We start from the raw sequence: 25618 nt of genomic DNA on the forward strand, positions 1-25618 counted from the left end.
AAGTTAAAGTTGAGAGGGTGAGAATTTCATAAAAAGCAATATGACATTATAAGTTAAATGGTTGGAACAATGCTCCATAATTGAGACCTATGATGAATTGTTGATATGCATTAGTACAAATATGTAATTGATTATCATGAATGGTTATAAAACATCGCGGATGTGATGACGTTGAGAGAAAATAATGGAAAATTTCATTCACCTTTATTCAAAGAGTACAATGGATATAGTGTAGTTTATTCATGTTACACTTGATGTCCTATTGTGGAAAATAAAAAAAGCAACTGCGCAATCATATTCATGTACAAACCCTAGTGGGGGAGACGAATTATGGGTGGGGCTAAGAGGCATGTATGTTATAGGCGTAGATTGAAGTTATGTACTTTGATTTATTGATTTTGGGAGATGAAATTGTGGACTTCTACTCAATTTTGCATGACCTTTAACTACCCTTGTGTACCTTTGAAGAATACAACTTTGCCCAAATCTTAAAAAGAATGTCATATGTGTGACGATGTCCTGAAAGGAGGACGTGAACGACCATAAAAGGTACCTGAGGTATACTCATTGGATTTGAGTCCTTGGGGATAGTAAAGTGCCAAGTTGTGGAGACTCGGTGAGGTTGGAGAATTAACGTATGCCAACTTGGCAAATCCCAACTAATGTGAGGCATAACCATGATTGGTGAGAGCATCTATGTCATGGTAGTAGAACATGTGCTCTCAAATTGTCATCCATACAGAAATTTGTAAGACCACTAGGTTTTAGTGGCATGGTGGGTCTAATCAATGAGGTTTCTACTATATTAGGATGCACATTAACACTATTGAGTGACAATACTAGAAAACCACAATATAGTAATATACAAGATTGTTGTGGAACTTTCAATTTCATTTTGTGTGTGATATAGTCAAGGATAGAAAAAATTCACTCCATAATTTCATTTTTTCAAAGGATGATGGATTGTAGCACACTAACTTTTTAAGGTATTCAACAATTTTGATGGTGATACAAGATGGAGATCTGTTGTTGATGAAGAAATTAATAAAGACCTTTTAAAGGGATCAATTTAGGTGTTTAGAGGTTGGAGTATAACACTATTGCATATATTGTGTACAAAGATAACTACTCTAAATTTTAAACTCTTTATTATTTATTTATTTGATATTTGTAGAATAGTACTCAATATTTTACATTTATCTTTACTAAGCGTGTTTATTTCGAATTTCCTTAAACGAACACTAAAATATGTGTACGAACCACGTAACTACACTATAATAAATGGGTACGAGATAACGCAACCAAAATACGCCAAGCTACTTCATGATTTCCATATCAATGCTTCCCGATCCAACCCATAAACTCCATTGCCTGATAACTACCGATGAAATACAATTTTCTTTTTTATTCCTTTTGATACATATTAATGATGTTTTATGTAATATATATTCATGTTGAAGTACCACCAGTTCACCATCCCTCTTTTAATAATTAAAAGGTCACAATCGATGAAGATTAAAATTTTCAAATATACATTGTATGTTTGAAATTGAACTGAAATTGCTTTATTCTTTACACGATGCAATGAATTTCTTATATTTTGATTACAAGGAATGGGGGAAAATCATAGTTTAAGATAAGAAGAAAAGGCACGTATTTTACTTTTTTTTATACCTGGAACTAGGATATCCCAATTGATATTAATTTAGAGACTAATTCATTCGAGATGTAAATATCACTAAAGAAGACATTTTCTCTTTGGATAAAGTCTTTTCCATGCACTAAAATAAATATCCAGGCATACTATATATAAATTTATAACCATTCAAATGGTAGACAATCATAGTGACATGCAATTTAAGAAAATAAATTATAACTAGAAATTTAAGGGATCTTTCGGTGCATTTGTTGAGGGAAAAAAATTGTTTATTTTAATTTACACATTTGATGAGGTGTTAGAATAAAAAATATTTAGAAAATAATATTTTTTTTAATAAAATTTAACAAAAAAAAAATTAAATGGGTAAAATATCATATAATGAAATATGTCAAGGATGAAATTATAATTTTTAACGTAAGATAGGAAGATAATATAATATTCATATCACTTGAATAGGAGTGTAATTTATTCCAAAAAAAAATATTCATGACATGACACAAAATATGTAAAATATAATTATAAAAATTCTATGATATATTTGGTTGAGTTTTGCGGGGGGAAAATAGGGAACAAAATGATTAATAATGTATTTTCTTCTATTTAGTTAAAAAAGAACGAGAAAAAAATTTGTTTTAAATTAGAGACAACCAAAATCAAACTACAATAGGAAGATGAACAATGAAACAATAGAGGAAGACATGCTGCAGAAGAATCTAAAGTAAAATACTAAAAATGGTCAATAAAAGCATTCCTTGTGTATGTATTTTTAATCGAAAATATGTATGAGGTTTGAAATGAACATTTTATTAGTCGATTTTAATTTTGTTGCTAACAGTTAGGTTTGGTTTCAGATCACTACCTGCCAACCATTGTTAGCACTTAGCAATAACTTCTTTTACCGTCATTAGAGACAACCAAAACCAAACTACAATAGGAAGATGAATAAAGATGAATAAAGGAAAAATAGAGTTTCCATATATTAAAATGAACTTAAACTGATTCAAATAGAGTTTGCCTCACTTCCTTCCCTTGATCAAAACACAGTTTGAAGGCACTTTGCTGAGATGGTTTTTACTTTATGGACTAGAACAGTCATTTACAACTTAGGAATGACATAAAACTGTGGCACAAGATACTAAGTTGTCAAAAGGGTAATTTATTCAACCATGTCCAACATTACTTGATTAATTAAGGGCCTATTTGAGAAGAAGGCTTCTAAATTCCCTCCCACAAGTTCACACATATCCATATTAGATTTGTCAGTTAAAGCAGCACAGTGTGGAGACAAAACCACATTATTCATTTGAAAGAGCTCTTTGGGAACATGAGGTTCATTCTCAAACACATCCAAACCAGCACCTCCAATTTTCCCTTCCATCAAACACTTAACCAATTCCTTTTCATCAATAAGACCCCCTCTTCCAACATTCACAATAAACCCTCCTTTTCCTAATGCCGAAATGACTTCCCTGTTAATTATGTGCTTTGTTTGCTCATTTAATGCACAACAAACCACAAGAGCATCGCACGTAGTTGCAAGATCAACAACACTAGAATAGAAAGGATACGAAACATTAGCTTTTTTATGCTTAGAGTTGTATGAGATAATGCAACCAAAAGACTCGAGCCTCTTAGCCACTTCCATGCCAATGCTTCCCAATCCAACAATCCCAATTCGCTTACCTGATAACTAAAACACCAACCCTCTCTTCCTTAAATGAAGGCCAATAAATACTACTAATCATACATTTTTTTTTTTAAACATTGCGATTGTTTAATGCATTACAAGGGTATAGTGTACCTATTTGCTCTGATTATGACTGAGAAAAAAAGAAAGGAAAAAAACTTCTTGGTTTACGGGAGAAGAACGTGCATTTTCCCTATTGTCACTTTAGATAAAATACATGGAACTTTATACACTAAACCTCAAAACATAAATTCACTTTAAAATTAGTAGTAATACTAATAAGGTCACATCAAATATACAAAGTGCATTAGAATTTCAGCCAGGAACTGCAAAATCATAGTTTGGAGAATAATTGCCTACACCATGATTTGAGTCTGTAATGAAATATTTTTGTCATGAAATTCTAGCCACGATTATATTTTCTTTGACGACCTTCGTTCATGTTACTTTGCGTATGCCTTTCTTAATAGAGTAAATATCAAATCTCAGAATTAATCATTAGGTACCATTTTTTTTTTCATTTTGAAAATTCGAGCCAGCGTTTCCGCGACAGTAGTTAATAAAACATTGAAAATAAATAAAATTATAATTAATATTGAGAAAAATATTCATAACACACCTTCTAAACCAATTATATTGATTTTAAATATCATATCACTAAATACTACAACACTTAAGTGTAGTGATGAGTTATAATTTAATGTCAACAAATATTAAATCAATTATAAAAAAAAAATATCTACTTTTAAAATTACATAGACTAAATATCATTATTTAAAATAAGAGACCAAAATTACGATCTAAAAAAATAAGAAGATAATATATATAATTTAGCTAAAAAACACAATAGGCATAAACAAAAAGTAAAAAAAAAATTAATTGTAAAAACGAAGAAGGTAAAAGTAGAAGTGAAAGTATAATTATAAATTTTTCACCCATACAAACACGAAAATGGATTAAGTGACTCTAGAGATTTAAAGTCATCGTGACTTTTTCATTCTTAACTATTAGATAAATGTTTTTCTTATAGATTTTTGTTAAATGTCCTAAAATATCATAAAATAATTAAGACACTCTAGTGAAATATAAAAACTATAAATAAAAAGAATTTTATTTTACATGCTTAAAATATTTTTTCCTATAATATACTTATTTTTCATTTTTTGTTCCTATAATTTTTTTGGTCTCTATGTTATTTTCTTTACTATTTTTGCATGGCATGTCCTTTAAAAGGATAGAATTTCAAGTGAATTTTTAAATAGATACAATTTCAAGTGAATTTTAGTTATTTTATGTTTGACATATGTATAAACATCATAAAAGTAACGGCAGAAATAATAAAAAATAAATAAAAAAAAGACCTAAAAACAAAAAACTCATATATTACAAAGACAAAAAATATTTAAGTCTAAAAAATAAAATTTATTTTATTTTAAATTTTTATATTTTATTGAAGTAATTTATTCATTTGAAAAAGTTTGCCATAATGTGAAAGAGAATTATGAATGTAATGAATGAAAATGGAGAAAGTGAGGTTGATTTTGATTCTCTAAAGTTGCTGTATCCGTTTCGCATAGCATAGTAGAAACTAGAAAGCATAAAATGTAAAAAAAGAAAAGAAAATGCAAACCTTGGAGGCGAAAGTGAAAACCTCCGATGGCGGATTCGCGTGATTCGGCGTCCTCAAATATCGATCCGCCGCGGAGATATTCCTGGTGACGTCGAGGAGGAGAGCGACAGCGGCGTCGGCCACATCCTGGGAGAAGATCCCTCCGGCGGCGGCGACCTGGATTCCCCGGCGGCGACACTCGCGGAGGTCAATGTGTTCGGTTCCGGCGCTGGTGGTGAGGAGAAGGCGGAGCGAGGGGAGGAGGCGGAGAACTTGGGCGGAGACGGAGTAATTGGCGCTGCAGAGAAGGGCGCGGATTGAGGAAGGGTGGTGGAGACGCAGGAAGTGTTGAAGAGAGTGGTTGGGGTTTGGGCTTAGGAAATGAAACTTGTGAGAGTAGAGTGGTTCAAGGGTTGCGAAGCACATTAGGGGACCCAGAACAAGCACTTTTGGAACCGCTTCTTCTGCCATCCACCCAAACTCACTATTTTCATTATCTTCTACTATCTACATCTACACACAAAAATATAACTTTATTTATTAAAAAAAGGCTTTTCCTTTGGTGCAAGTTTATTTTAGGGGTACCAAAACCCTTTGTGACTATGACCACACAATAGATGACATGTGGCTATTTTGTCAGCACTTGTTTTTTTTAACAATATTTTAATATTTACTATTTAACCCTCATTAATTGTATCTTTTTAAATAATAGTCCATGTTTATTTAAAGGTAACATCTCTCATACACCACTTTAACAAGTGGTGCATGGTAAACCATTAGTTTTGACCATAAGATTAATCTAAATTAATAACTTATAATACTACTGAAATTTTTTTTTTTAAATTACTCAAAAATTAAAAAATGAGGAACTGGAGGAACTACTACACACGTCCGGAACGGGCTGTTCTGAATTCAGAACGGGCCGTTCCAGATGATATAATAACACATGGACAACGAATGAGAACGGGCCGTTCCAGATGAAAAAAAACGAATGAAAAATGGACCAGAACGGCCCGTTCCGAAGACATGACTCATTAAAACAGAACGACCTGTTCTGAATTCGGAACGGGTCGTTCTGACTATATATTTGTCAAGATTTTGTTTAAGCAAAATATTTTTTTTTTCATTCTACTAAATTATATTTAAAATTTAAGTATAGTTTTTCAATTGATAATGTTTTTCTATTAGAATTAGAGGTTTACATTAATTATATGCGTAAAACCCATTGAGCTTAAAGCCCAAAAGCCCAAGTAAAGCCCAAATCTAAGCCTAATAAGCTTAAAGCCCAAAAGTCCAAGTAAAGAGAACCTAGGCCCACCAAACCCATTGAGCTCACTAAGCTCAGAAGCAAAGAAAAGCCCAAAGGTTTATGAAGCCCAAAACTAAGCCCAATAACCTTAAAGTCCAAAAGCCCAAGTAAAGACAACCCTAGGCCCACCAAACCCATTGAGCTCACTAAGCTCAAAAGTAAAAAAAAAACCCAAAGGTCCATGAAGCTTAAAACTAAGCTCAATAAACTTAAAATCCAAAAAAGTCCAAGTAAAGAGAATCTTAGACCCACCAAACCAATTGGGCTCACTAAGCTCATAAGCAAAGAAAAATCCAAAGGCCCATGAAGCCCAAAACTAAGCCCAATAAGCTTAAAGCCCAAAAGCCCAAGTAAAGAGAACCCTAGGCCCACCAAACTCATTGAGCTCACTAAACTCAGAAGCAAAGAAAAGCCCAAAGGCCCATGAAGCCCAAAACTAAGTCCAATAAACTTAAAACCCAAAAAGTCTTATACTAAGGCCCATAATACAAGACCAAACAATATAAACTCCTATACTACCAAATATATGATAAAGGTGGTCATCTATGTAAAGCTCAAGTAAAGAGAACCTTAGGTCCACCAAACCAATTGGACTCACTAAGGTTAGAAGCAAAGAAAAGCCCAAAGGCCCATGAAGCCCAAAACTAAGCCCCATAAGCTTAAAACCCAAAAAGTCTAAGTAAAGAGAATCCTAGGCCCACCAAACCAATTGGGCTCACTAAGCTTAGAAGCAAAGAAAAGCCCAAAGGCCCATGAAGCTCAAAACTAAGCCCAATAAGCTTAAAGCCCAAAAGCCCAAGTAAAGACAACCCTAGGCCCACCAAACCCATTGAGCTCACTAAGCTCAAAAGCAAAAACTAGCCCAAAGGCCCATGAAGCCCAAAACTAAGCCCAATAAACTTAAAACCCAAAAAGTCTTATACTAAGGCCCATAATACAAGACCAAACAATATAAACTCCTATACTACCAAATATATGATAAAGGTGGTCATCTATGTAAAGCTCAAGTAAAGAGAACCTTAGGTCCACCAAACCAATTGGACTCACTAAGGTTAGAAGCAAAGAAAAGCCCAAAGGCCCATGAAGCCCAAAACTAAGCCCAATAAGCTTAAAACCCAAAAAGTCTAAGTAAAGAGAATCCTAGGCCCACCAAACCAATTGGGCTCACTAAGCTTAGAAGCAAAGAAAAGCCCAAAGGCCCATGAAGCTCAAAACTAAGCCCAATAAGCTTAAAGCCCAAAAGCCCAAGTAAAGACAACCCTAGGCCCACCAAACCCATTGAGCTCACTAAGCTCAAAAGCAAAAACTAGCCCAAAGGCCCATGAAGCCCAAAACTAAGCCCAATAAACTTAAAACCCAAAAAGTCTTATACTAAGACCCATAATACAAGACCAAACAATATAAACTCCTATACTACCAAATATATGAGAAAGGTAGTCATCTATGTAAAGCCCAAGTAAAGAGAACCTTAGGTCCACCAAACCAATTGGGCTCACTAAGCTCAGAAGCAAAGAAAAGCCCAAAGGCCCATGAAGCCCAAAACTAAGCCCAATAAGCTTAAAGCCCAAAAGCCCAAGTAAAGACAACCCTAGGCCCACCAAACCCATTGAGCTCACTAAGCTCAGAAGCAAAAAAAAGCCCAAAGGCCCATGAAGCTCAAAACTAAGCCCAATAAGCTTAAAACCCAAAAAGTCCAAGTAAAGAGAACCTTAGACCCACCAAACCAATTGGGCTCACTAAGCTCAGAAGCAAAGAAAAGCCCAAAGGCCCATGGCGTCCAAAACTAAGCCCAATAAGCTTAAAACCCAAAAAGTCCAAGTAAAGAGAACCTTAGGCCCACCAAATCCATTTAACTCACTAAGCTCAGAAGCAAAGAAAAGCCCAAAGGCCCATGAAGCCCAAAACTAAGCCCAATAAACTTAAAACCCAAAAAGCCTTATACTAAGGCCCATAATACAAGACCAAACAATATAAACTCCTATACTACCAAATATATGAGAAAGGTGGTCATCTATGTAAAGTCCAAGTAAAGAGAACCTTAGGTCTACCAAACCAATTGGGCTCACTAAGCTCATAAGCAAAGAAAAGCCCAAAGGCCCATGAAGCCCAAAACTAAGCTCAATAAGCTTAAAACCCAAAAAGTCCAAGTAAAGAGAACCTTAGGCCCACCAAACCAATTGGGCTCACTAAGCTCAGAAGCAAAGAAAAGCCCAAAGGCCCATGAAGCCCAAAACTAAGCCCAATAAGCTTAAAGCCCAAAAGCCCAAGTAAACTCATATACTACCAAATATATGAGAAAGGTGGTCATCCATGTAAAGCCCAAATAAAGATTATCCTAGGCCCACCAAACCCATTGGGCTCACTAAGCTCATAAACAATCAAAAGCCAAAAGGTCCATGAAACCCAAAACTAGGCCCAATAAGCTTAAAACCCATTGGGCCTTAGTATGGGCCTTAGTATAAAACTTTAGTACAAGACTTTAGTGAGCCTAGGGTTCTCTTTACTTTGGTGGGCCTAGGGTTCTCTTTACTTGGGCCTTAGTATGGGCCTTGGTGTTATTTTCTAATTAGAATTAAAAATTTATGCATATAATTAATGTAAACTTCTAATTCTAATAGAAAAGCATTATTAATTGAAAAACTATACTTAAATTTTAAATATAATTTAGTAGAATGAAAAAAAAAATTATTTTGCTTAAAAAAAATCTTGACAAATATATAGTCAGAACGGCCCGTTCCGGATTCAGAACGGGTCGTTCTGTTTTAATGAGTCATGTCTTATTTTTTAATCTGGAACGGGCCGTTCTGAATTCGGAACGGGCCGTTCTGGTCCATTTTTCATGCGTTTTTTTTCATATGGAACGGCCCGTTCTCATTCGTTGTCCATGTGTTATTATATCATCTGGAACGGCCCGTTCTGAATTCAGAACGGCCGTTCCGGACGTGTGTAGCTGTTCCTCCAGTTCCTCGTTTTTTATTTTTTGAGTAATTTTATAAAAAAAATATTTCAGTAGTATTATAAGTTATTAATTTAGATTAATTTTATGGTCAAAACTAATGGTTTACCATGCACCACTTGTTAAAGTGGTGTATGAGAGATATTACCTTTAAATAAACATGGACTATTATTTAAAAAGATACAATTAATGAGGGTTAAATAGCAAATATTAAAATATTGTTAAAAAAAATAAGTACTGACAAAATAGCCACATGTCATCTATTGTGTGGTCCTAGTTACAGAGGGTTTTGATGCCCCCTAAAATAAACTTGCACCAAAGGAAAACCCTTAAAAAAATGCCTACAAAAATTACTTATTTTTCTTAATGACGTGTAGCTATTACAGGAAAGTGACACGTGAGACTACAGAAGATCTCAAAAAAGCAACAAAGCGAAAACCTGATTCAAGAACTCTCTATCTCATCGATCATCATCCTAAACCACTCACAAGTCACAACACTAAACTTCCATCAATGGCAGACCAAAACAACCTCAATAGCAACGAGCAACAACATGACCTTAATCTCCCCAAAGTCCTCATTCACGGTCCACAAGGATTCTCCTCTGTTCTCCAACCACCCTTTTCCCAAAACTTTCACATTCTAAACCACTCTTCGCTTCCCCTACACCAATTCCTCGCCACCCACACCCACCACTGCTCCTCCGTCGCGGCCCTCCTCTGCGACGGCGGCTACCCCGTCACCGCCGACGTGCTCCGCCTCCTCCCCTCGCTTCGTCTCGTCGTCACCGCCAGCGCCGGCACCGAGCACGTTGACTTGGACGAGTGCCGCCGCCGTGGAGTCAGGGTCGCCGGCGCCGGAAACATGTTCTCCGAGGACGTCGCCGACTTGGCGGTGGCGCTCTTGATTGACGTCGTCATGAAGATTTCCGCCGCGGATCGGTGTCTCAGAAAACGGGTTCCGCTTGGTTCAACGGGTTTTCCACTTGCTTCTAAGGTTTGCATTGCATTTCATAATTTTGTTATCGTTTATCATCTTGCAAATAAAAGTTTTATCATACAAATGATCATTTTTATTTTGTTTAAATTTTATAACACTTTTTTATAATAAATATATTATATTATAGTTAAAATTTATAATTGTGGCATAAATGAGATTAAAAAGAAATAAATGGATAGTGTAAAATAAACATTTATAGATTATATAAATTATATTTTAAATTTATAATAAATTATTTATATTGTGATACAAAGTTATTTATAATAATTAATATTTTTAGAAAAAAGTATTAAAATTTATTTTAAATTTAAATATACAGATTAATAAATAAAAATTATAAAAAAATAATATTCTAAAAATATTTCAATTAAAAAATAATTTTAAAAAACTCGAATTCTACTTAATTATTCTAATTTTTATATAAATAAAATCAAATTTTAAAATCTAGGAAATACAAAGTGTTAAAAATCAAAAGTTAACATTTTAATACAATTATAATTTATATATGAAGAAGAATTTGTTTATTAAGTTTATATAAATCTTAAATTTAGATTTATTTTATTTGATAAATTATATTTTATATTAAAGTTTAAAGAAGAAGAAGAAGAAGAAATTGTACCCATGTATCGTTTTAGTTAGGATGAATACTAGAATGAAGCAGTTAGATAAATGGAGTATGGTGGATGAGAATTTTGGGTCATAAAATTAATCTGAATTTATTGGTCTTATGATGTATGTCGTGGACCATATTGGCGTCAACCATGTCGATCATCACATACGAGAACAGTTAGCACCATCAAGATCGCTGTTAGGGGACCACAAATAAAATCTCTTTTTCATTTCATTCATTAGACCCAAACACTGAGTGAGATTAAAAAGAGGGTTTAGAGGTTGGCAATTGGGTGAAGATTGAAGATGGAGAGAGAGCAAAAATTCGGCAAAGAAGGTCTATTTATTACATCTCATATCTCATGCAAGCATAAAATCTAATGGTACAAATTAAAAAGAAATAAATAAATCACTTATCTTTTTAGATCATCTTAGAATTTATCTTTAGTTAAAGGGACAAAAATTAAACAGATACACCTCATAAATGAGGCATGTGATATCATATTTTAAGAAGATAATATGAATTGAGAATTCAGTGTATTAAGCATATTTATATTTATAAAAATATCTTTATTTTATGTTTTTGTTCATATAAAATATTGATTTATTTTTAATTAACATATTTAATAAAAATAACATGATTTTAACTTTTCAATACAAATTAAACACTATAACTATATTATAAAATAATATAGTTATAAAATAACATAAAAATTCCTATGATAAAAAAATAACTCTATTATAAATAACATGGAATATAAATAAATAAAATCTTTATTAAAACAAAAATAAATTAAGACATTCAAAATTTAGAATAATTATTGTTTCACACTCCATATATATTGGTATATTACATTCAAATAAGTATGAATTAAACTTGTTAATTCAAATGGTTCAACATTTGTATTCTTTAATTAATAATGAGGGTTGAAATCATAATTGATAGTACCATTTTAGTTATACAAGAGACAACTCCTTAAGAAGGATTATATATATAAATATATATATATATATATATAATTCATAAAAAGTTGTGTGAGAAAGTCACTATAAAATAATTGGGCCTCAGTATATTTGTAATTTGTTTTACACAGTGACATTCATGATGCATGTGAGGACACCTAAAAAAATAAATAACACATATTATTTTGTTTAATGAAATTTGATTATTAATTTTACATTAATGGGAAATTTTAGTAAAACAAGAACAAAGTTATTTCTTTAATGCGCCCATAGTAAAAAAAAATGTTAATCATTTTATGTTTAAATACTACAAGCTTATGCTAGTCGTGCCATACTGCTGAAGTAGATTATTGATGTTTCATGTGTTATTTCAGTTGGCAGGAAAGAAAGTTGGAATTGTTGGTTTGGGGAAAATTGGCTTAGAAGTGGCACAAAGGCTGGAAGCCTTGGATTGTATTATATCATACAACTCTAGGACCCAAAAGCCCTTAGTTTGGTACCCTTTCTACTCTAGCGTTGTTGAGTTAGCCAGCAACAACCAGGTGATCATTCTGTGTTGTGCTCTGAATGAGCAAACGAGGCACGTGATCAACAGAGAAGTGATGTTGGCACTGGGAAAAGGAGGAGTCATTGTGAACGTGGCAAGAGGGGCTTTGATAGATGAAAAGGAATTGTTGAGGTGTTTGGTGGAAGGGGAAATTGGAGGGGCTGGTTTGGATGTGTTTCAGAATGAACCTCTTGTTTGTCAACAGTTTTTTGGGTTGGATAATGTGGTTTTATCACCACATGCAGGTTTCTCCACGTCAGAGTCTTATCTTGGTATTTGCCAACTTGTGGGCCGCAATTTGGAAGCTTTTTTCTCAAATAACACTCTCATTACTCCAGTTATATAGTTCACTGGTTGGAAAACCCCTAATATTTGTTCAATAAGTAAAGTGAAAGGATATGTTATTTGGTTTTCAATTGGCTTTCATTGTAATGGAGTTTACCTCAATTTTTCTAAAGGAAGGGCTACCTATAAACTTTACAAAATGAAATTCATTCAAACTTAAATTTGTAAATTTTAATTTAAAGGAACACGAATTATTTTACTTCATTTCAGAAGGAATGTATGTTTGGTTTTGGATTTCCCTCCTACATTGTATCTCACTTAATTAAATGAAAAGAAATCAAATTATACTATGAGGGGAATTCATTATTTTGAAAATATACAACAAACAAAAAGAGGAGAAAATTAGTATGCAATATTGTACAATCATTTTGAATTACAATAAGAGACTTGTTCACCATTGAGTTGAGGTAGTTTTTGGACAACAAATTCATCAAGTATGATTTTTTGTTTTCAAGAGTTGGATGGTCAATTGAAAATCTAAAGTTGGAGTAAAGCAACTTGTATTAGTAACTATGATTTAGGATTGTTTCATCTTCTTGTTTCTCATTTATAAATATTGATGTTTAGGTTGTTTTGGTTGATTGTGTGTATACATTGATTTGTGCAATTTTTTTAGACTCTTTTGTACCTTTTAGTTATTATATAATGGAGCTATTTTTTTGTATGTTGTAATTCTTATTCTTATATTGTAGGATTTTTCACGTTCAAAATATACGTTTATTATGATTTGTGTATTTTTATTTTTGCTCTAATCTGTCGATATTTCTTACTTATTCTTGCAAGTGGAGAGAATTTGATGTTTCCTTATTATTGTTCTATTATTAAACTGTTATTATATTGGACTTTTCCGTGAATGTACTATGTTAATGTATATACGATTGTAAAATTTGTGATGCTTCGTGCTGTCATATTTTCTTTTCGAATTTCAACCATATATCCCCTGTTCATGCTAATTATTATTAATGCACATTCAGATCTAAAAATCTGTATACATCTGTGTCTGTGTGTAATTTTTTCACACCCCCTTTTATCAAATTAGTAATTCATAGAGGTTTGGTGATTTTTCGTTATTTTGCTCTTATTGTGAAAATCAATGTTGCTGTGTGAAAAGCATTTTGGCGAGAATTATTGTTAAAATGTAATTTAGCCGGTTTATGTTTTCCTAAACTCTGAGTAAATATTTATTTGCTTGGAGATGTGATAGCTACACAAACTCTTTGTTGGAAAATGTATTGGAACTGTATGTCTACTCAAATATCAAAGGAAGGTTAGGATGACATATTAATCTACACTTTTAATTGAGTTTAATTGTTTTTAACCATTAACAACGTTGTAAATGATTGATGCCAATGTGCGCTTGATTTATTTGATTAATTTTTTGTTTATGATTATAATGTTACTGAGGTTTAAATTAGGAAATATTAATTGATATACAAGTGTTTTATAATTCCTTGTAATTCGTTTATGAGATTTAAGTTTGCTCGTCTTAAAATAAGGAGAGGTCCGATACCTTCTTAAATATTCTTGTAAAAAAACATTGGATTCTACACTTGACACTAGATTTTGTTTGTCCTTATATGAAAAAATGGGGGAAACTCAATATCTGAATTTCTATATAAAATAACGTTTATGAAGTGAAACTTACCATTTATCAAAATGATAGTAATATTAAATTTGGTTCTTTTATTATTGGTTTAAACCCAACGTGAAAAAGTGATATTTCATTTTGGTTCTCTATGTATATATTCTACATTTTAATCACTACACTTGTCACATTTTTTGTTTTGATTCCGATATGAAAAGAAGTCTACCACTTATAAAATTAATAAATGATAAAGACTAATTTGTGAACAAACTTTTTTATGCAAATAAAAGGAAAAGCAGTATGAGATATATGAATTAAATTAATGAATCTAACAAAAGAATTGACAATGTATTGGGTTCAATTAATGTACATTATCGACAGAAAATAGGCAACTCTAATGACCTGGTTTGTATCAGTGACAGTGATCTCCATTAAGCAAGACTAGTCTAATCGATAGATTTAAGGGAAAATAATAAGACAATATTGCGGACTGAAGGCCCCCAACTGAGGTTGACTGCCACTCAACTGGAAAACGTCTATTTCAAATTCTTCAATCCCATTAATAAGGGTGTGATTAAGAATTTGTACATAAATAATTAATTTAATTATATTTCTGGTCCCGTAATATTTTTTTTTCACTTGTCTTTGTAATTTTTTTCAGACAGTTTTATAAAATTCTATCCTTGTTATTTTATGTTAATCCTTGTAATATATCCACATTTTTATCTGTCTCTAATTAATTAATTAGTACTTGTATATCAAATCTGCAAGATCCATTTTGGTGGTGAGGTTGAGCGACAACTTGCGAAGGAAGTGGTGTCAAGTTTTGCCCCATGTATGTATGTACCAGTACCTCTCACATCTCAATGAAAACACAGACAAATTGGCTCGGGGTAAAAACTTCGAATAAAACATTCCCCATTTTTGTGTATATCATCATCTTATGAGAATTCAATCAATGCAAGACAAATTGTTTTTGGTGCAGGGCATAATACTACTTACAAGTTGCACCTCAATAGAAGAGGAAGAAATTTTTATAGTTACCCACTGGTTCTAGACACCCTACACTCGAACTATTACAAAATGCATGCCCTGGACCAGAAGAGCGTGAATAATTTCATTGTGACGTATACAATCAATTAAAACCTCGGAAGCTCGTTAGTTGAACGTAACAAACAGTAAATTCTTGCCGTTCGCATAAAAAGAAAGAGGCCAAAAAAGTTTTTTACAGTGAGATGACATTTTGATTTAAAAGCCCTAACTAATAAGTAATAAATACACTTATAAACATGTTAATATACGAAATGCGGCAAGAGAAGCTTTACAAGCTGAGTGTCCATTACCTACTATATTCAAATCAACTAGGAACATGAGGCTCAAAAAGTTTAATACATGGATTTGGATCAAACTGCATGATTTCAGCAGCACGTTCAAACTCTTCCCTCAGAACTTTGATGCTATGTTTATCTACCACTCGTCCAAGATCATGAGATGTTTCAAAAGGATCCTCTATACATATCAAATGCCGATCATTACCAATCCTTCTTGTCCAGTCCTTCTCTCGCTTGCTACACCAATAAAACCATCATATATTCAATTAAATTAAACAATACCAATCAAATTGTGGAGCATAAAAGAAGGAACTATGTACAGATACCAAGTTCTCTAACCTGATTATGCTTCCTGCGCGTACAGATATAACGGCATTTGCATAATCATGACAATATGCCCAATAATAGAAAAATCCCCACACAAGTTGAGCAATTGTCTCATTGTTATGGTGACCGAAATCACCAAGTTTTTCAACTTGATCAAAGTAAGCACAATTAATATCATCCACAGTTACAGAATAGGTTGTCTCCATCTCCTGCATACAAAAATAGTATTTAATCATTATGTCCAGATAAGAATGAAGGGTACATTTGAAACATAAATGGCATAAACAATGACATCCTAAAGAGACTACATCCAGATATATCACGCATGGAGGAACAGAAATTGAGAAGTTGAAAACTTAAGTACACACCTGTAAGCATGGAAGGATAGCAGGTCTTCGCATTTGTAAATAATGAATGCACATCAAAACATACCTGAAATTAGAATTTAATTATCATTATTAGGGAACAATATCCAGTCGCCAAATTTATCTGCACTTCAATTGCTTGATCATGTCTATTTTGATTTTTATAAATAATAATATAGCATTAAGTTAGAATTGTTAAATCGTTATTTTCTAGAGAACAATATCCGGTTTATCTGAAATTCAACTGTTTAATCATGTTCATTTTGATTTTTATAAATACTATTATAGTAACTTCCTAAATTAGATAAAGGCAAAGCAAAATTAACTAGCATCAGAAGTTAACTTACGCATAGCTAGATAATGTCCCATGGTAAGTTTCATTGACTCCTCTTGACTTTGCCCAATGTTTAATAATAAAAGCCAGCTGCCTTAGCCTTGCATCTATGCGTGCATAATCCCGAAGAAGCTTAGTATTCACAACAGCCAGGAGATTGTTAATGCATATATCACAAGAGATTCCTGTCACTGGATCCATGAGCTTTACTATGGGAACCCGTGCTCTTGTTAATGCCTATAAACAAAAACTCAAATTAAGGACTCCTCAGAAATTTTCATTTCAAATATCAAACAAACAGGAATAAATATGCTAGAGAAGAAAAGCCAGCGAAGAGACTCCAATAAAGGAGGCAAATATAATAGTCAGACTCCCTTCAATTCACCTCTTTTTATGAAGACAGTAACTGCAGATTTTGTAGGATACTTTTTGCTGCATCTTTTCAATGAAAAATACATAATCAAGTGAACTTCTTAGGTTTTAATGCTTGACTTATGAACACATTCGAGATAGAGGGATTTCTTTATTGGACATGCAAAAAGGCTAGCTAGTTCCCTTACTGGATGGACCTTTCTTTCTTGTTTGTCCCCATGTCTATTTCTTTAGTTTCTTCTAATAGGAATGTAGGATATCTTATCCTTTGTGTTACCACTTCTCTGATAATGTTGAGAGTATAAAAAAGCTATTAAAGAATGTCCAGTGAATTCAGTAAGGATATGTGACCCTAGAGTTGAAGACGATTAATTGGATATTGATTCCATATTATTCATGGGATCTTGACAAGAAATGCTTGTAAGTTGTAATGCTCCTACAAGACGTATACAAAATGAGAACGGTGGTGGCAGGGGCAATTCACACAGCCCTCCATCTTACAACTTTTCTACATTGTCCCTCTTTCTCTATTCATATTTCTCAATCCCAAATCTTAGTTTTCTACATCAAAACTTTATTAAAAAAAATTCTTTTATCCAGGAATAAGATACCCCCCACCACCAAAAAAAACCTCACTTGCATGCATCAACCTTCCCCAACAATCCATGTTTTCATTACTTTGAACAGCGATGAAGCAGATTGTTGAGTTGCAAAATTATATACCACAAGAAGGAAGATATTAACAGAAATTTACAAACAGTATAATTACGTACGTATATTCTCTCATTATTACTGCAAAAATATTATGTGGCATATGCTCTCTCATAGCAGGTGAGGAAGTAATGGTAAATAATAACTAACAAAAACCCTAGCATTGTCTACCAAACAGAAGACTATTTTTCCATCATCTAAGACAAAATTCAATGTCAATCTTCCAATAGAAAATTTTCAAAATATTTCCTCGTTTAAGATAAGTCATTACATCTCCTTTAAGAAAATTTCTTAGTAGACTTAGGTAGCTCCTGTTCCGGGAAACAGTTACTGAACATTTCATTATATATATGCAAATATATGTTAATGAATACAAATACCAAGATATACAACATTTCAACATAAAGAAAGTATAGCAATCTTCTCACCTGCACATTCTGCAGATTATCTGATTGCAAAATATCTGCCAATTTCATTATAATCTTAGATTTGTCCATGTCTGCTTCCTCAATAGCAAGGCAAACATCAATGTCACTTTTAGAAACCCCAAACGAGTTGGCACATGATCCATAGAGAAAAAGTTTAGCTGTTGGCCATTCCTTGCTGACTAATTTCTCCAACAATGCCACTAGCTGCTTTTGCTTCAGCTTTTCTTCTTCAGGAGGTATTAGAGACTCGTATATTGCAAGGAAAGGAACATTATGAACATCTATGTCCCTTCTACACATCATCTGCCTCTTGTACATCCTTGCCCGCTGACTCAGGAGATGCTGTCCTCTTGAGTCCAATGATCTAGCATCCTGATAATAAAAGCTGTAAGTAATCCTCATACCTCAAGAATCCTCTATTTTTAAAACTATAATTTGATGACTAGTAGATAACTATAAAACTAAGGAAAATGCTAACAAGTGCCCAAACGACACTGGTTAAAAGAATCAAAAGTAGAAAGTTTTTTTTGTTAAAACGTGTATATGCGTGTAAATTGTAGTTTTCAATGAAAACTTTCTACATATCGATTCCTTAACCAGTAATCTTAAGACACTAGTTAGCAAGAAGCCAAAACCCTAAAACTAAATCATCTATCAAGGCTTTTTGAACAAAAAGTCCTTCAAAGTTCAAAAAATTTATAAAAAGAACATCATTGCATTATCTACACCAACAAATAATGGTCCTCAAAGTACTCCATAAAACTCAGTTGAAAATTTTTTCTCAAGAATGATTAACAATCAATAACTACAGCCTACAAGCAATATCAACAAATATAACTATTGACCTTCTCCCGAGGTCCGCGGCGTTGCTTCGAGTTAGACCTGTCATCAGATTCATCCTCTACAACCAAGGAATCAGCTAACTGCTCCCCAAGGACATCAGCATCAGCACCACTTCCACCAGACTGAGGAACACCCTCCACCCTTAACCCCCCACCTCCCTTATGCTTACTATCCCTAACACCAACTTCACCAATCACAGTCTCATTCACCGAATGGAGGTTAATCCCGGCGTGATCAAGCTGATCAACAAACCCCATTTCACGCACCACATTGCCCTTAACATTGCTCCTTTCGCCAGACACCATTCTCACACCTTCCCTCTTACCATACAAATTCTCATTCCTACCACCACCCATTTCACCGACCCTATCCCTCCTACTACCCTCCAAACCCTTCCCCCTATTCTTGTTCGCAAACCCCGGTGGAACCCTCTCAGAGGAAAACGACCCACTAGTCCTATAACCCCCAAGCCCTCTTCTTTCCTTCTCCACAACATCATGATTACCCTGAACAACCACATTCCCACTCGAATTCGAATTGGGGTGGTCCACGTGCAGGCTCCCATCGTAGCCGTCATACCCTCTGTTGTTGAACTTCAAATTGAGCAACGAGTCCCCATTGGAGGAAACTTCGGCGGCGGAATAAGCAACAGTGGGCAAAGACCCAAACTGAAGCTTCAGTTCCTGCTGCTGAACGAAAGCATTGACTTTGTTACTGTTATTGGTGTGGGTTTGGGTGTGGGCGTGAGCGGTGTTTTCTTCAATCGGAAACCCTAATTTCCGCAGATCGTGTGTGAGGCTAGCGCCGTTAGTGACGGCGTTAGGAGTGACGGCAGGGAAGTGGGTCCGAGGAGGGGGAAACGGGTTATGGGGCAACCCGAAGAAGTTCGGAGGGTAAAGCGGAGAAGAGAGAGTGTGGGACCATGGAGGAAGATGGTGGAGGGGGTGGTTGTGCTGGTGCGCCTGATCAGCGCCGGCGATTGGCCACGGCCGAGCGCCGACGGGGATCGTGGGGCCGATGAGGGCGACGGCCGGATCTATCGCCGGCGACTGCGGCCGCGGGTGGGGGTTGGAGTGGGGGCGTTGGATTAGAGAGAGGAGGAACTCGCCGCCGTTAGCCGGCGGCGGCGTCAAGTCACCTCCACCGCCGTTCATGGAGGCGGCAGGTGACGTGGCAGTTTGAGAGAGAGAGAGGGTTTGCGCTTGAAAGTAAGTGTGAGAGAGAAACTTAGAGTGGAAGTTTGAGAATGAGAGTGCGTATGTGACGACTCACTTTATATAAAAAGTTGTGGAAATTTTAGATCATGAGAGTGTAGTGTGGACTGTACAGTAATCTTGGTTTATACTTTTTCTATGTATCTTACTAATCCTTATCTTATTGCTATTTGATTTCATTAAGAAACTACTCTAAGCCTTAAGGATTGTTTAAAGAGTTTCAAAGATATTACTAATTGATGAATATCTATCATGATTCATGTTGTACCAGATATTTTTAAGATTTCAATGTTTATCGATAAGAGATTGTTTCGGATAATATTTTTTAAATTATTATTATGAAAGTTGATAAATTTTATTATATGTATATCATCGTAGTTATATTATCAGATAATAATGAAAAAAATTATATTATTAAGATATATTTTAATCAAATTTTACTTTTGATTATCGAATAATATCAAATAATTGTTATATATTTATGTTTAATATAATGAGTATGGATTTAGTTAAGTTTATCATTAGTTGAAATTGTAATATTGTACTAAATAAGTGATAAGGATTTTTTTATCAAAGGTTTAATTGATAATGAAAGGAAAAAGTATATGAGGTTTTATTTTGAACAAAGGTCATAATTTCTTATTCTTTAAAAATTTTAGAGGTATTAAAACTTTAACACTAGAAATTAAATTCTAAAATGTATTCCGAAACATTTACCATTTAGCAAACATAGGTTTTGGAACTTAATTTTAAGAAATATATATTTTTTAAAATGTATAAAAAAAAAATACATAAGGCATGAGGAATGCATAAGTAAAAACCGAAAAGGATGCAAAAAGAACGTTAAAAAATTGCAAAAAGCAATTCACTAGCAACTAAGTAGTACAAAAACAACCCATAATCTAGAGATGAGGCCCAATGTTCTTTTTATTCTGCGTATTCTTTTTATTCTGTGATCAGAGGCCCAATTTGAACCGATACATGTGCTTCAATTCAAAATAGATGTGAATTAGGAATTTTTTACTAAAATAAAATTTTTTAAAAAAAAATTACCAAAAAAACATCTGTACCACTTTCTTTACCCAAATAGAACCTTTTACTGTTCACGTTTAGAATTCGGTTCGGAACTGAATTCTGAGCTATTAAATTTTTTAAAATTTTTTTTTTTGCGTTTTTGGACCTGAGAATGGTGTAAAACTGGAATCGGTTGCAATATTTACCCACAACCCGAACTACAAACATAAAAGAAAAAAAAAATTTAAACACTTCTTAGAATTCGGTTCCCCGGGAACCGAATTCTGAGCTAAAAAAAAAAATTGAAGTTCAGAATTCGGTTTCCCGGGAACCGAATTCTGAACATGAACAGTAAAAGGTTCTATTTGAGTAAATAAAGTTGTACAGATGTTTTTTTGGTAAATTTTTTTTAAAAAAATATTATTTTAGTAAAAAATTCGTGAATTAGTTGGATATATAACGGATTACAATATTAGTTGGATCAATTATTTTTCATACTCAGCGTGAAATGGGCCCATGCAAATGCAACTACTAGTGATATACATTGTATAATAAAGACCAAAGTTTTATGTATAGTCCAGGGGATGAAGAAATAAAAAAATACTCCATATAATAATACTACATATTAATAATGATATCCACTACTGAGCCATTTAGTTTGTTTTTTCATTTCAAATTTTAGAAGAAACCCTTCAAACTCTATGATATGTAAAATTAAAAAGTTACAAAAACAACACTTACTAAATGATAAGTAACGGTCATATTCAATATATTCGAAAAGTTATACTAATATTAACTATATAATAAAATATTTTAAAATTTAAATTATTTTTTATATTTATCTCAAAACAAACAAACACAACCTTACAAAATTTTCATATAGTTAATTCATAAATTAAAAAAAAAAACTTTCATATTGTTAACCACAAAAATTTAAAAGATAATAGTAAATCATATAAGTAAACAATTTGAACACTCAAATATTTCAAACACCTCAATAACACTCCACATTTAACATTTCTTTCTTTTTTATCTCCTCTTACTTACCACATCATATATCAATTACTTTTCTCTTTTATGTGTATTAACATATGAGCTATCCACTATGTCCTTGCCTCACCTTACCAAAAAAGATGAGCTATCCATGTTCATGGTCTCAACCAATTACAGCATAACATAACATGTATTTAAAATTTTCAACTTAAAAAAAAAAAAAAAAAATTTCTTAACACAAGGCAAGTAGTTTTGTTCAACGATTTCCCTTGGTCCAAAACGTTACACATGTTACGCTGACCAAATCTATCTACTATACATACCAAGAAAAATTCCTCATTCTCCTCAAGTCGTTGCATGCATGCATGCATGCACCTCATTAACCTTAAGAAACTCGCAACTTTTCTATTATATCATCATATATCTCCCAACTCATCACTCGCTCTTGAACCATCACCGCACCAAAAGAAAATGTCGAACTTCGATGCCCACACGCACCTCGGGATCTCCATCAACCCCGACGGCACCGTCACGCGCCTCTTCAACTCTCCGACCACCGCCGCGAACCCGGAGCCCTTGCCGGGAACCCCTACCGTCTCCAAGGACGTGACCATCGACGCCAACAAGCAAACATGGGTTCGGATCCTCCGTCCCGTGAAGCTGCCCTCCAACGACAACACGGTGGCGCGGCTACCCATCTTGATTTACTTCCACAGCGGCGGCTTCGTCTTCCAAAACCCCGACGACTTCGCCACCAACCGGAAGTGCGTGCAGATCGCCGCCGACATCCCCTCCATCGTCGTCTCCGTCGGTTTCAGGCGGGCGCCGGAGCACCGCCTCCCCACGCAGTACCACGACGCGCGCGACGCCGTGCTGTGGATTAATAGCCAACTCACTGACCCCAACGGAGAGAAGTGGCTTAAGGACTATGGAGACTTTTCCAGAAGCTACCTCTATGGCTGTGGCTGCGGTGCCAACATTGCCTTCAACGCTGCCATCAAGGTTTTTCTTATTTTTAAACAAATGAATTTAGGCTTAAACTAGTGTATATTAATTTAGCTATACAATATATTTTAGGATTTTAAAAAAATCCTAATCAAAATGACTTTCATTCGAAAATATTTGATTTTAATTACTAGCGAAATCATTGTTTTTAGTTTCTACGTTCACGTACGTGTCACTAGTTAACTACTTATGTTTTTTAATGAAGGTGAAGCAATCATTGTAAATACTATGTCACCATATGATAAATCTAAAAGGATATATCTCCAAAATGGTAATCATATTTAATCATAAGATGCAAATAAATAACGTGCATGCTAGAGTAGTGTTCGTCCATGAAAGAGATAAAATGAATACAAGAAAATAATGCAAAACTACTTGCATGCAGCTTGCTGACGATAATTTGGAGCCTTTAAGGATTTGTGGGGTGGTAATGAACCAACCCATGTTTGGAGGGGAAAAGAGGGCAGGATCAGAACTCAAATATGCCACAGATCAAACGTTGCCATTACCCGTGTTGGACTTAATGTGGAGACTGGCTCTGCCTGAGGAGACAGATCGTGATCATAGGTATTGTAACCCCATGGTGAAGGGTCCTCACCAAGATGGTGTTAAGAAGTTAGGGAGGGTCCTCGTTATAGGGTATGGTGGGGACATCATGGTGGATCGGCAACAAGAGTTTGTGACCATGTTGGCCAAGTGTGGAGTGCAAGTGGAAGCACGATTTGACCAAGTGGGGTTCCATAACATTGACATGGTGGATCCTGCTAGGGCTGCCGCGGCTGTAAATATTGTCAAGGACTTTATTCTTGGTTGAGCTAATAATAATTATTGTAAAGCTTTGTAGTTTTCTTCAATTTTTGGTTGGAGTCTTTCTGGTTTTCAAAATTTTAATTATGAAAGTTTTGTAATCATGTCATCATCATGTCCCTATAAATAAGCATCAATTGTTTCAGTTGTACTATGCTTTTCTTTTAAGATCGTAATTATCGTTTATAAATCATGCAATTTAATTAGTATATATCATCTCGCGTGTGAAGCTTACATATCATGTGACTGACTGAGACTCCCTCAAAGTCGATCATTTGTAACTGATTATTAGAGTTTTCAGATATCCATAGAATGTTAAGGACACAAATAATTTACAAGCTGTAGAAACTCAAATTTCGATTTAATTATCCTCCTTCTCCTATTCAATGTTGCCTTGTTTACAAAATGGAGATGGAATCTGAAAAACTAAGATTTTAAAGATCTAAACATGGCAAAAAACAAGACAAACACGTTCAGATCATTCTCAAAATTGCGAAAATTAAAGGACTAACCTCCAGCCATTGTTGTTCACTTGTTTGCTTCAGGTTTTTGAACCCTTGCTCTCAATACGCGATGGTGTTGTATACTGAAGAGGAGAGTAGGCTCAGTGACCCAAAACAGAGATATGCGTCCAATTTATAGAACTCTAATCCATCGTAGAGTCTCTTTGAACGTTAGAGAAAATGTGCGGGAATCATGATACCATATCCGCAAGTTATTTGATAATGGGTTGAAAAATAGACCATATTCATAATATGTTAACTACTTAACAAAAGAGAAGAATCAGGAAAGCATACGTGAAAATCGGAGAGCACGTTGCTTCCATTTACGCGGCTGTTGCAAATGTGCTACTGTTGCAAAAATAGTTTTTTTCAAAACAGTGTATATGCCAACATTCTCCCACTTGGTCCATTTATCCAATTATCAATCAAATAGGAAACCAAATATATGAATCATGGTGATAGGTCCTCTAATAATGAGTATTATCTCCCATGTATCACAATATATTAAGTCTCTCATCCTAAGCTCTTAGCTCTAATGAATAAACCATACGTTTATTCTAGGTCACAATTAAATGAGTTTTTCTCAAAGTAATTAAATAGGTATGTGCACAAGATAAATGAGAAAACATCAAACTAAATAAGAGTTTTAACAAGTAATTACAATGATTGTCACATCATGGAACCAAGCCCCATTCGAGTTACATGATCCTTAAAATTCTTTGGTGGCATGCCTTTAGTTAAAGGATCAGCAATCATTAACTCAGTGCTAATGTGCTCAATGACCACTTTCTTTTCTTTAACACGTTCTCTTATGACTAGATATTTAATGTCGATATGATTACTTCGACTTCCACTTTTATTATTCTTAGCCATAAAAACAGCAGTGGAGTTATCACAATATAACTTCAACGGCTTAGCAATTGAGTCCACAACTCTAAACATAGATATAAAACTCTTCAGCCATACACCATGTGAGGTAGCCTCAAAACAAGAAATGAACTCTGCCTCTATAGTAGAAGTAGCAGTCAAGGTTTGCTTTCTGCTACTCCAAGATACAGCTCCACAAGCTAGCATAAAAACATAGCCAGATGTAGATTTTCTG

The 25618-nt window shown here is 34.2% G+C and overlaps 4 protein-coding genes across 4 annotated transcripts; 2 read left to right on the plus strand and 2 right to left on the minus strand.

The window, feature by feature from the left end:
- Positions 1-2613: 2613 nt before the first annotated feature.
- LOC109796136 (glyoxylate/hydroxypyruvate reductase HPR3) lies at positions 2614-5476 on the minus strand. Its single transcript, XM_020355793.3, has 2 exons — positions 4978-5476; positions 2614-3350 (listed from the first exon to the last, which is right to left on the minus strand). Exons 1-2 carry the CDS (start codon positions 5425-5427, stop codon positions 2817-2819), a joined length of 984 nt encoding a protein of 327 aa, XP_020211382.1. The 5' UTR covers positions 5428-5476; the 3' UTR covers positions 2614-2816.
- Positions 5477-9563: 4087 nt separating this feature from the next.
- LOC109798262 (glyoxylate/hydroxypyruvate reductase HPR3) lies at positions 9564-12883 on the plus strand. Its single transcript, XM_020358472.3, has 2 exons — positions 9564-10217; positions 12167-12883. The coding sequence occupies exons 1-2, from the start codon at positions 9588-9590 to the stop codon at positions 12683-12685; spliced, it is 1149 nt and encodes a 382-aa protein (XP_020214061.3). The 5' UTR covers positions 9564-9587; the 3' UTR covers positions 12686-12883.
- A 2548-nt stretch (positions 12884-15431) lies between these two features.
- LOC109796130 (Nucleotidyltransferase family protein) lies at positions 15432-20234 on the minus strand. Its single transcript, XM_083070263.1, has 6 exons — positions 18983-20234; positions 18138-18509; positions 16640-16863; positions 16296-16359; positions 15940-16136; positions 15432-15837 (listed from the first exon to the last, which is right to left on the minus strand). The coding sequence occupies exons 1-6, from the start codon at positions 20132-20134 to the stop codon at positions 15627-15629; spliced, it is 2220 nt and encodes a 739-aa protein (XP_082926389.1). The 5' UTR covers positions 20135-20234; the 3' UTR covers positions 15432-15626.
- A 2308-nt stretch (positions 20235-22542) lies between these two features.
- LOC109802332 (alpha/beta-Hydrolases superfamily protein) lies at positions 22543-24164 on the plus strand. Its single transcript, XM_020363657.3, has 2 exons — positions 22543-23203; positions 23592-24164. The coding sequence occupies exons 1-2, from the start codon at positions 22559-22561 to the stop codon at positions 24018-24020; spliced, it is 1074 nt and encodes a 357-aa protein (XP_020219246.3). The 5' UTR covers positions 22543-22558; the 3' UTR covers positions 24021-24164.
- Positions 24165-25618: the final 1454 nt, after the last annotated feature.

The sequence above is a fragment of the Cajanus cajan genome, chromosome 3, assembly GCF_000230855.2.
Source record: "Cajanus cajan strain Asha chromosome 3, NIPB_CcT2T_4, whole genome shotgun sequence".
Lineage (NCBI taxonomy): Eukaryota > Viridiplantae > Streptophyta > Magnoliopsida > Fabales > Fabaceae > Cajanus > Cajanus cajan.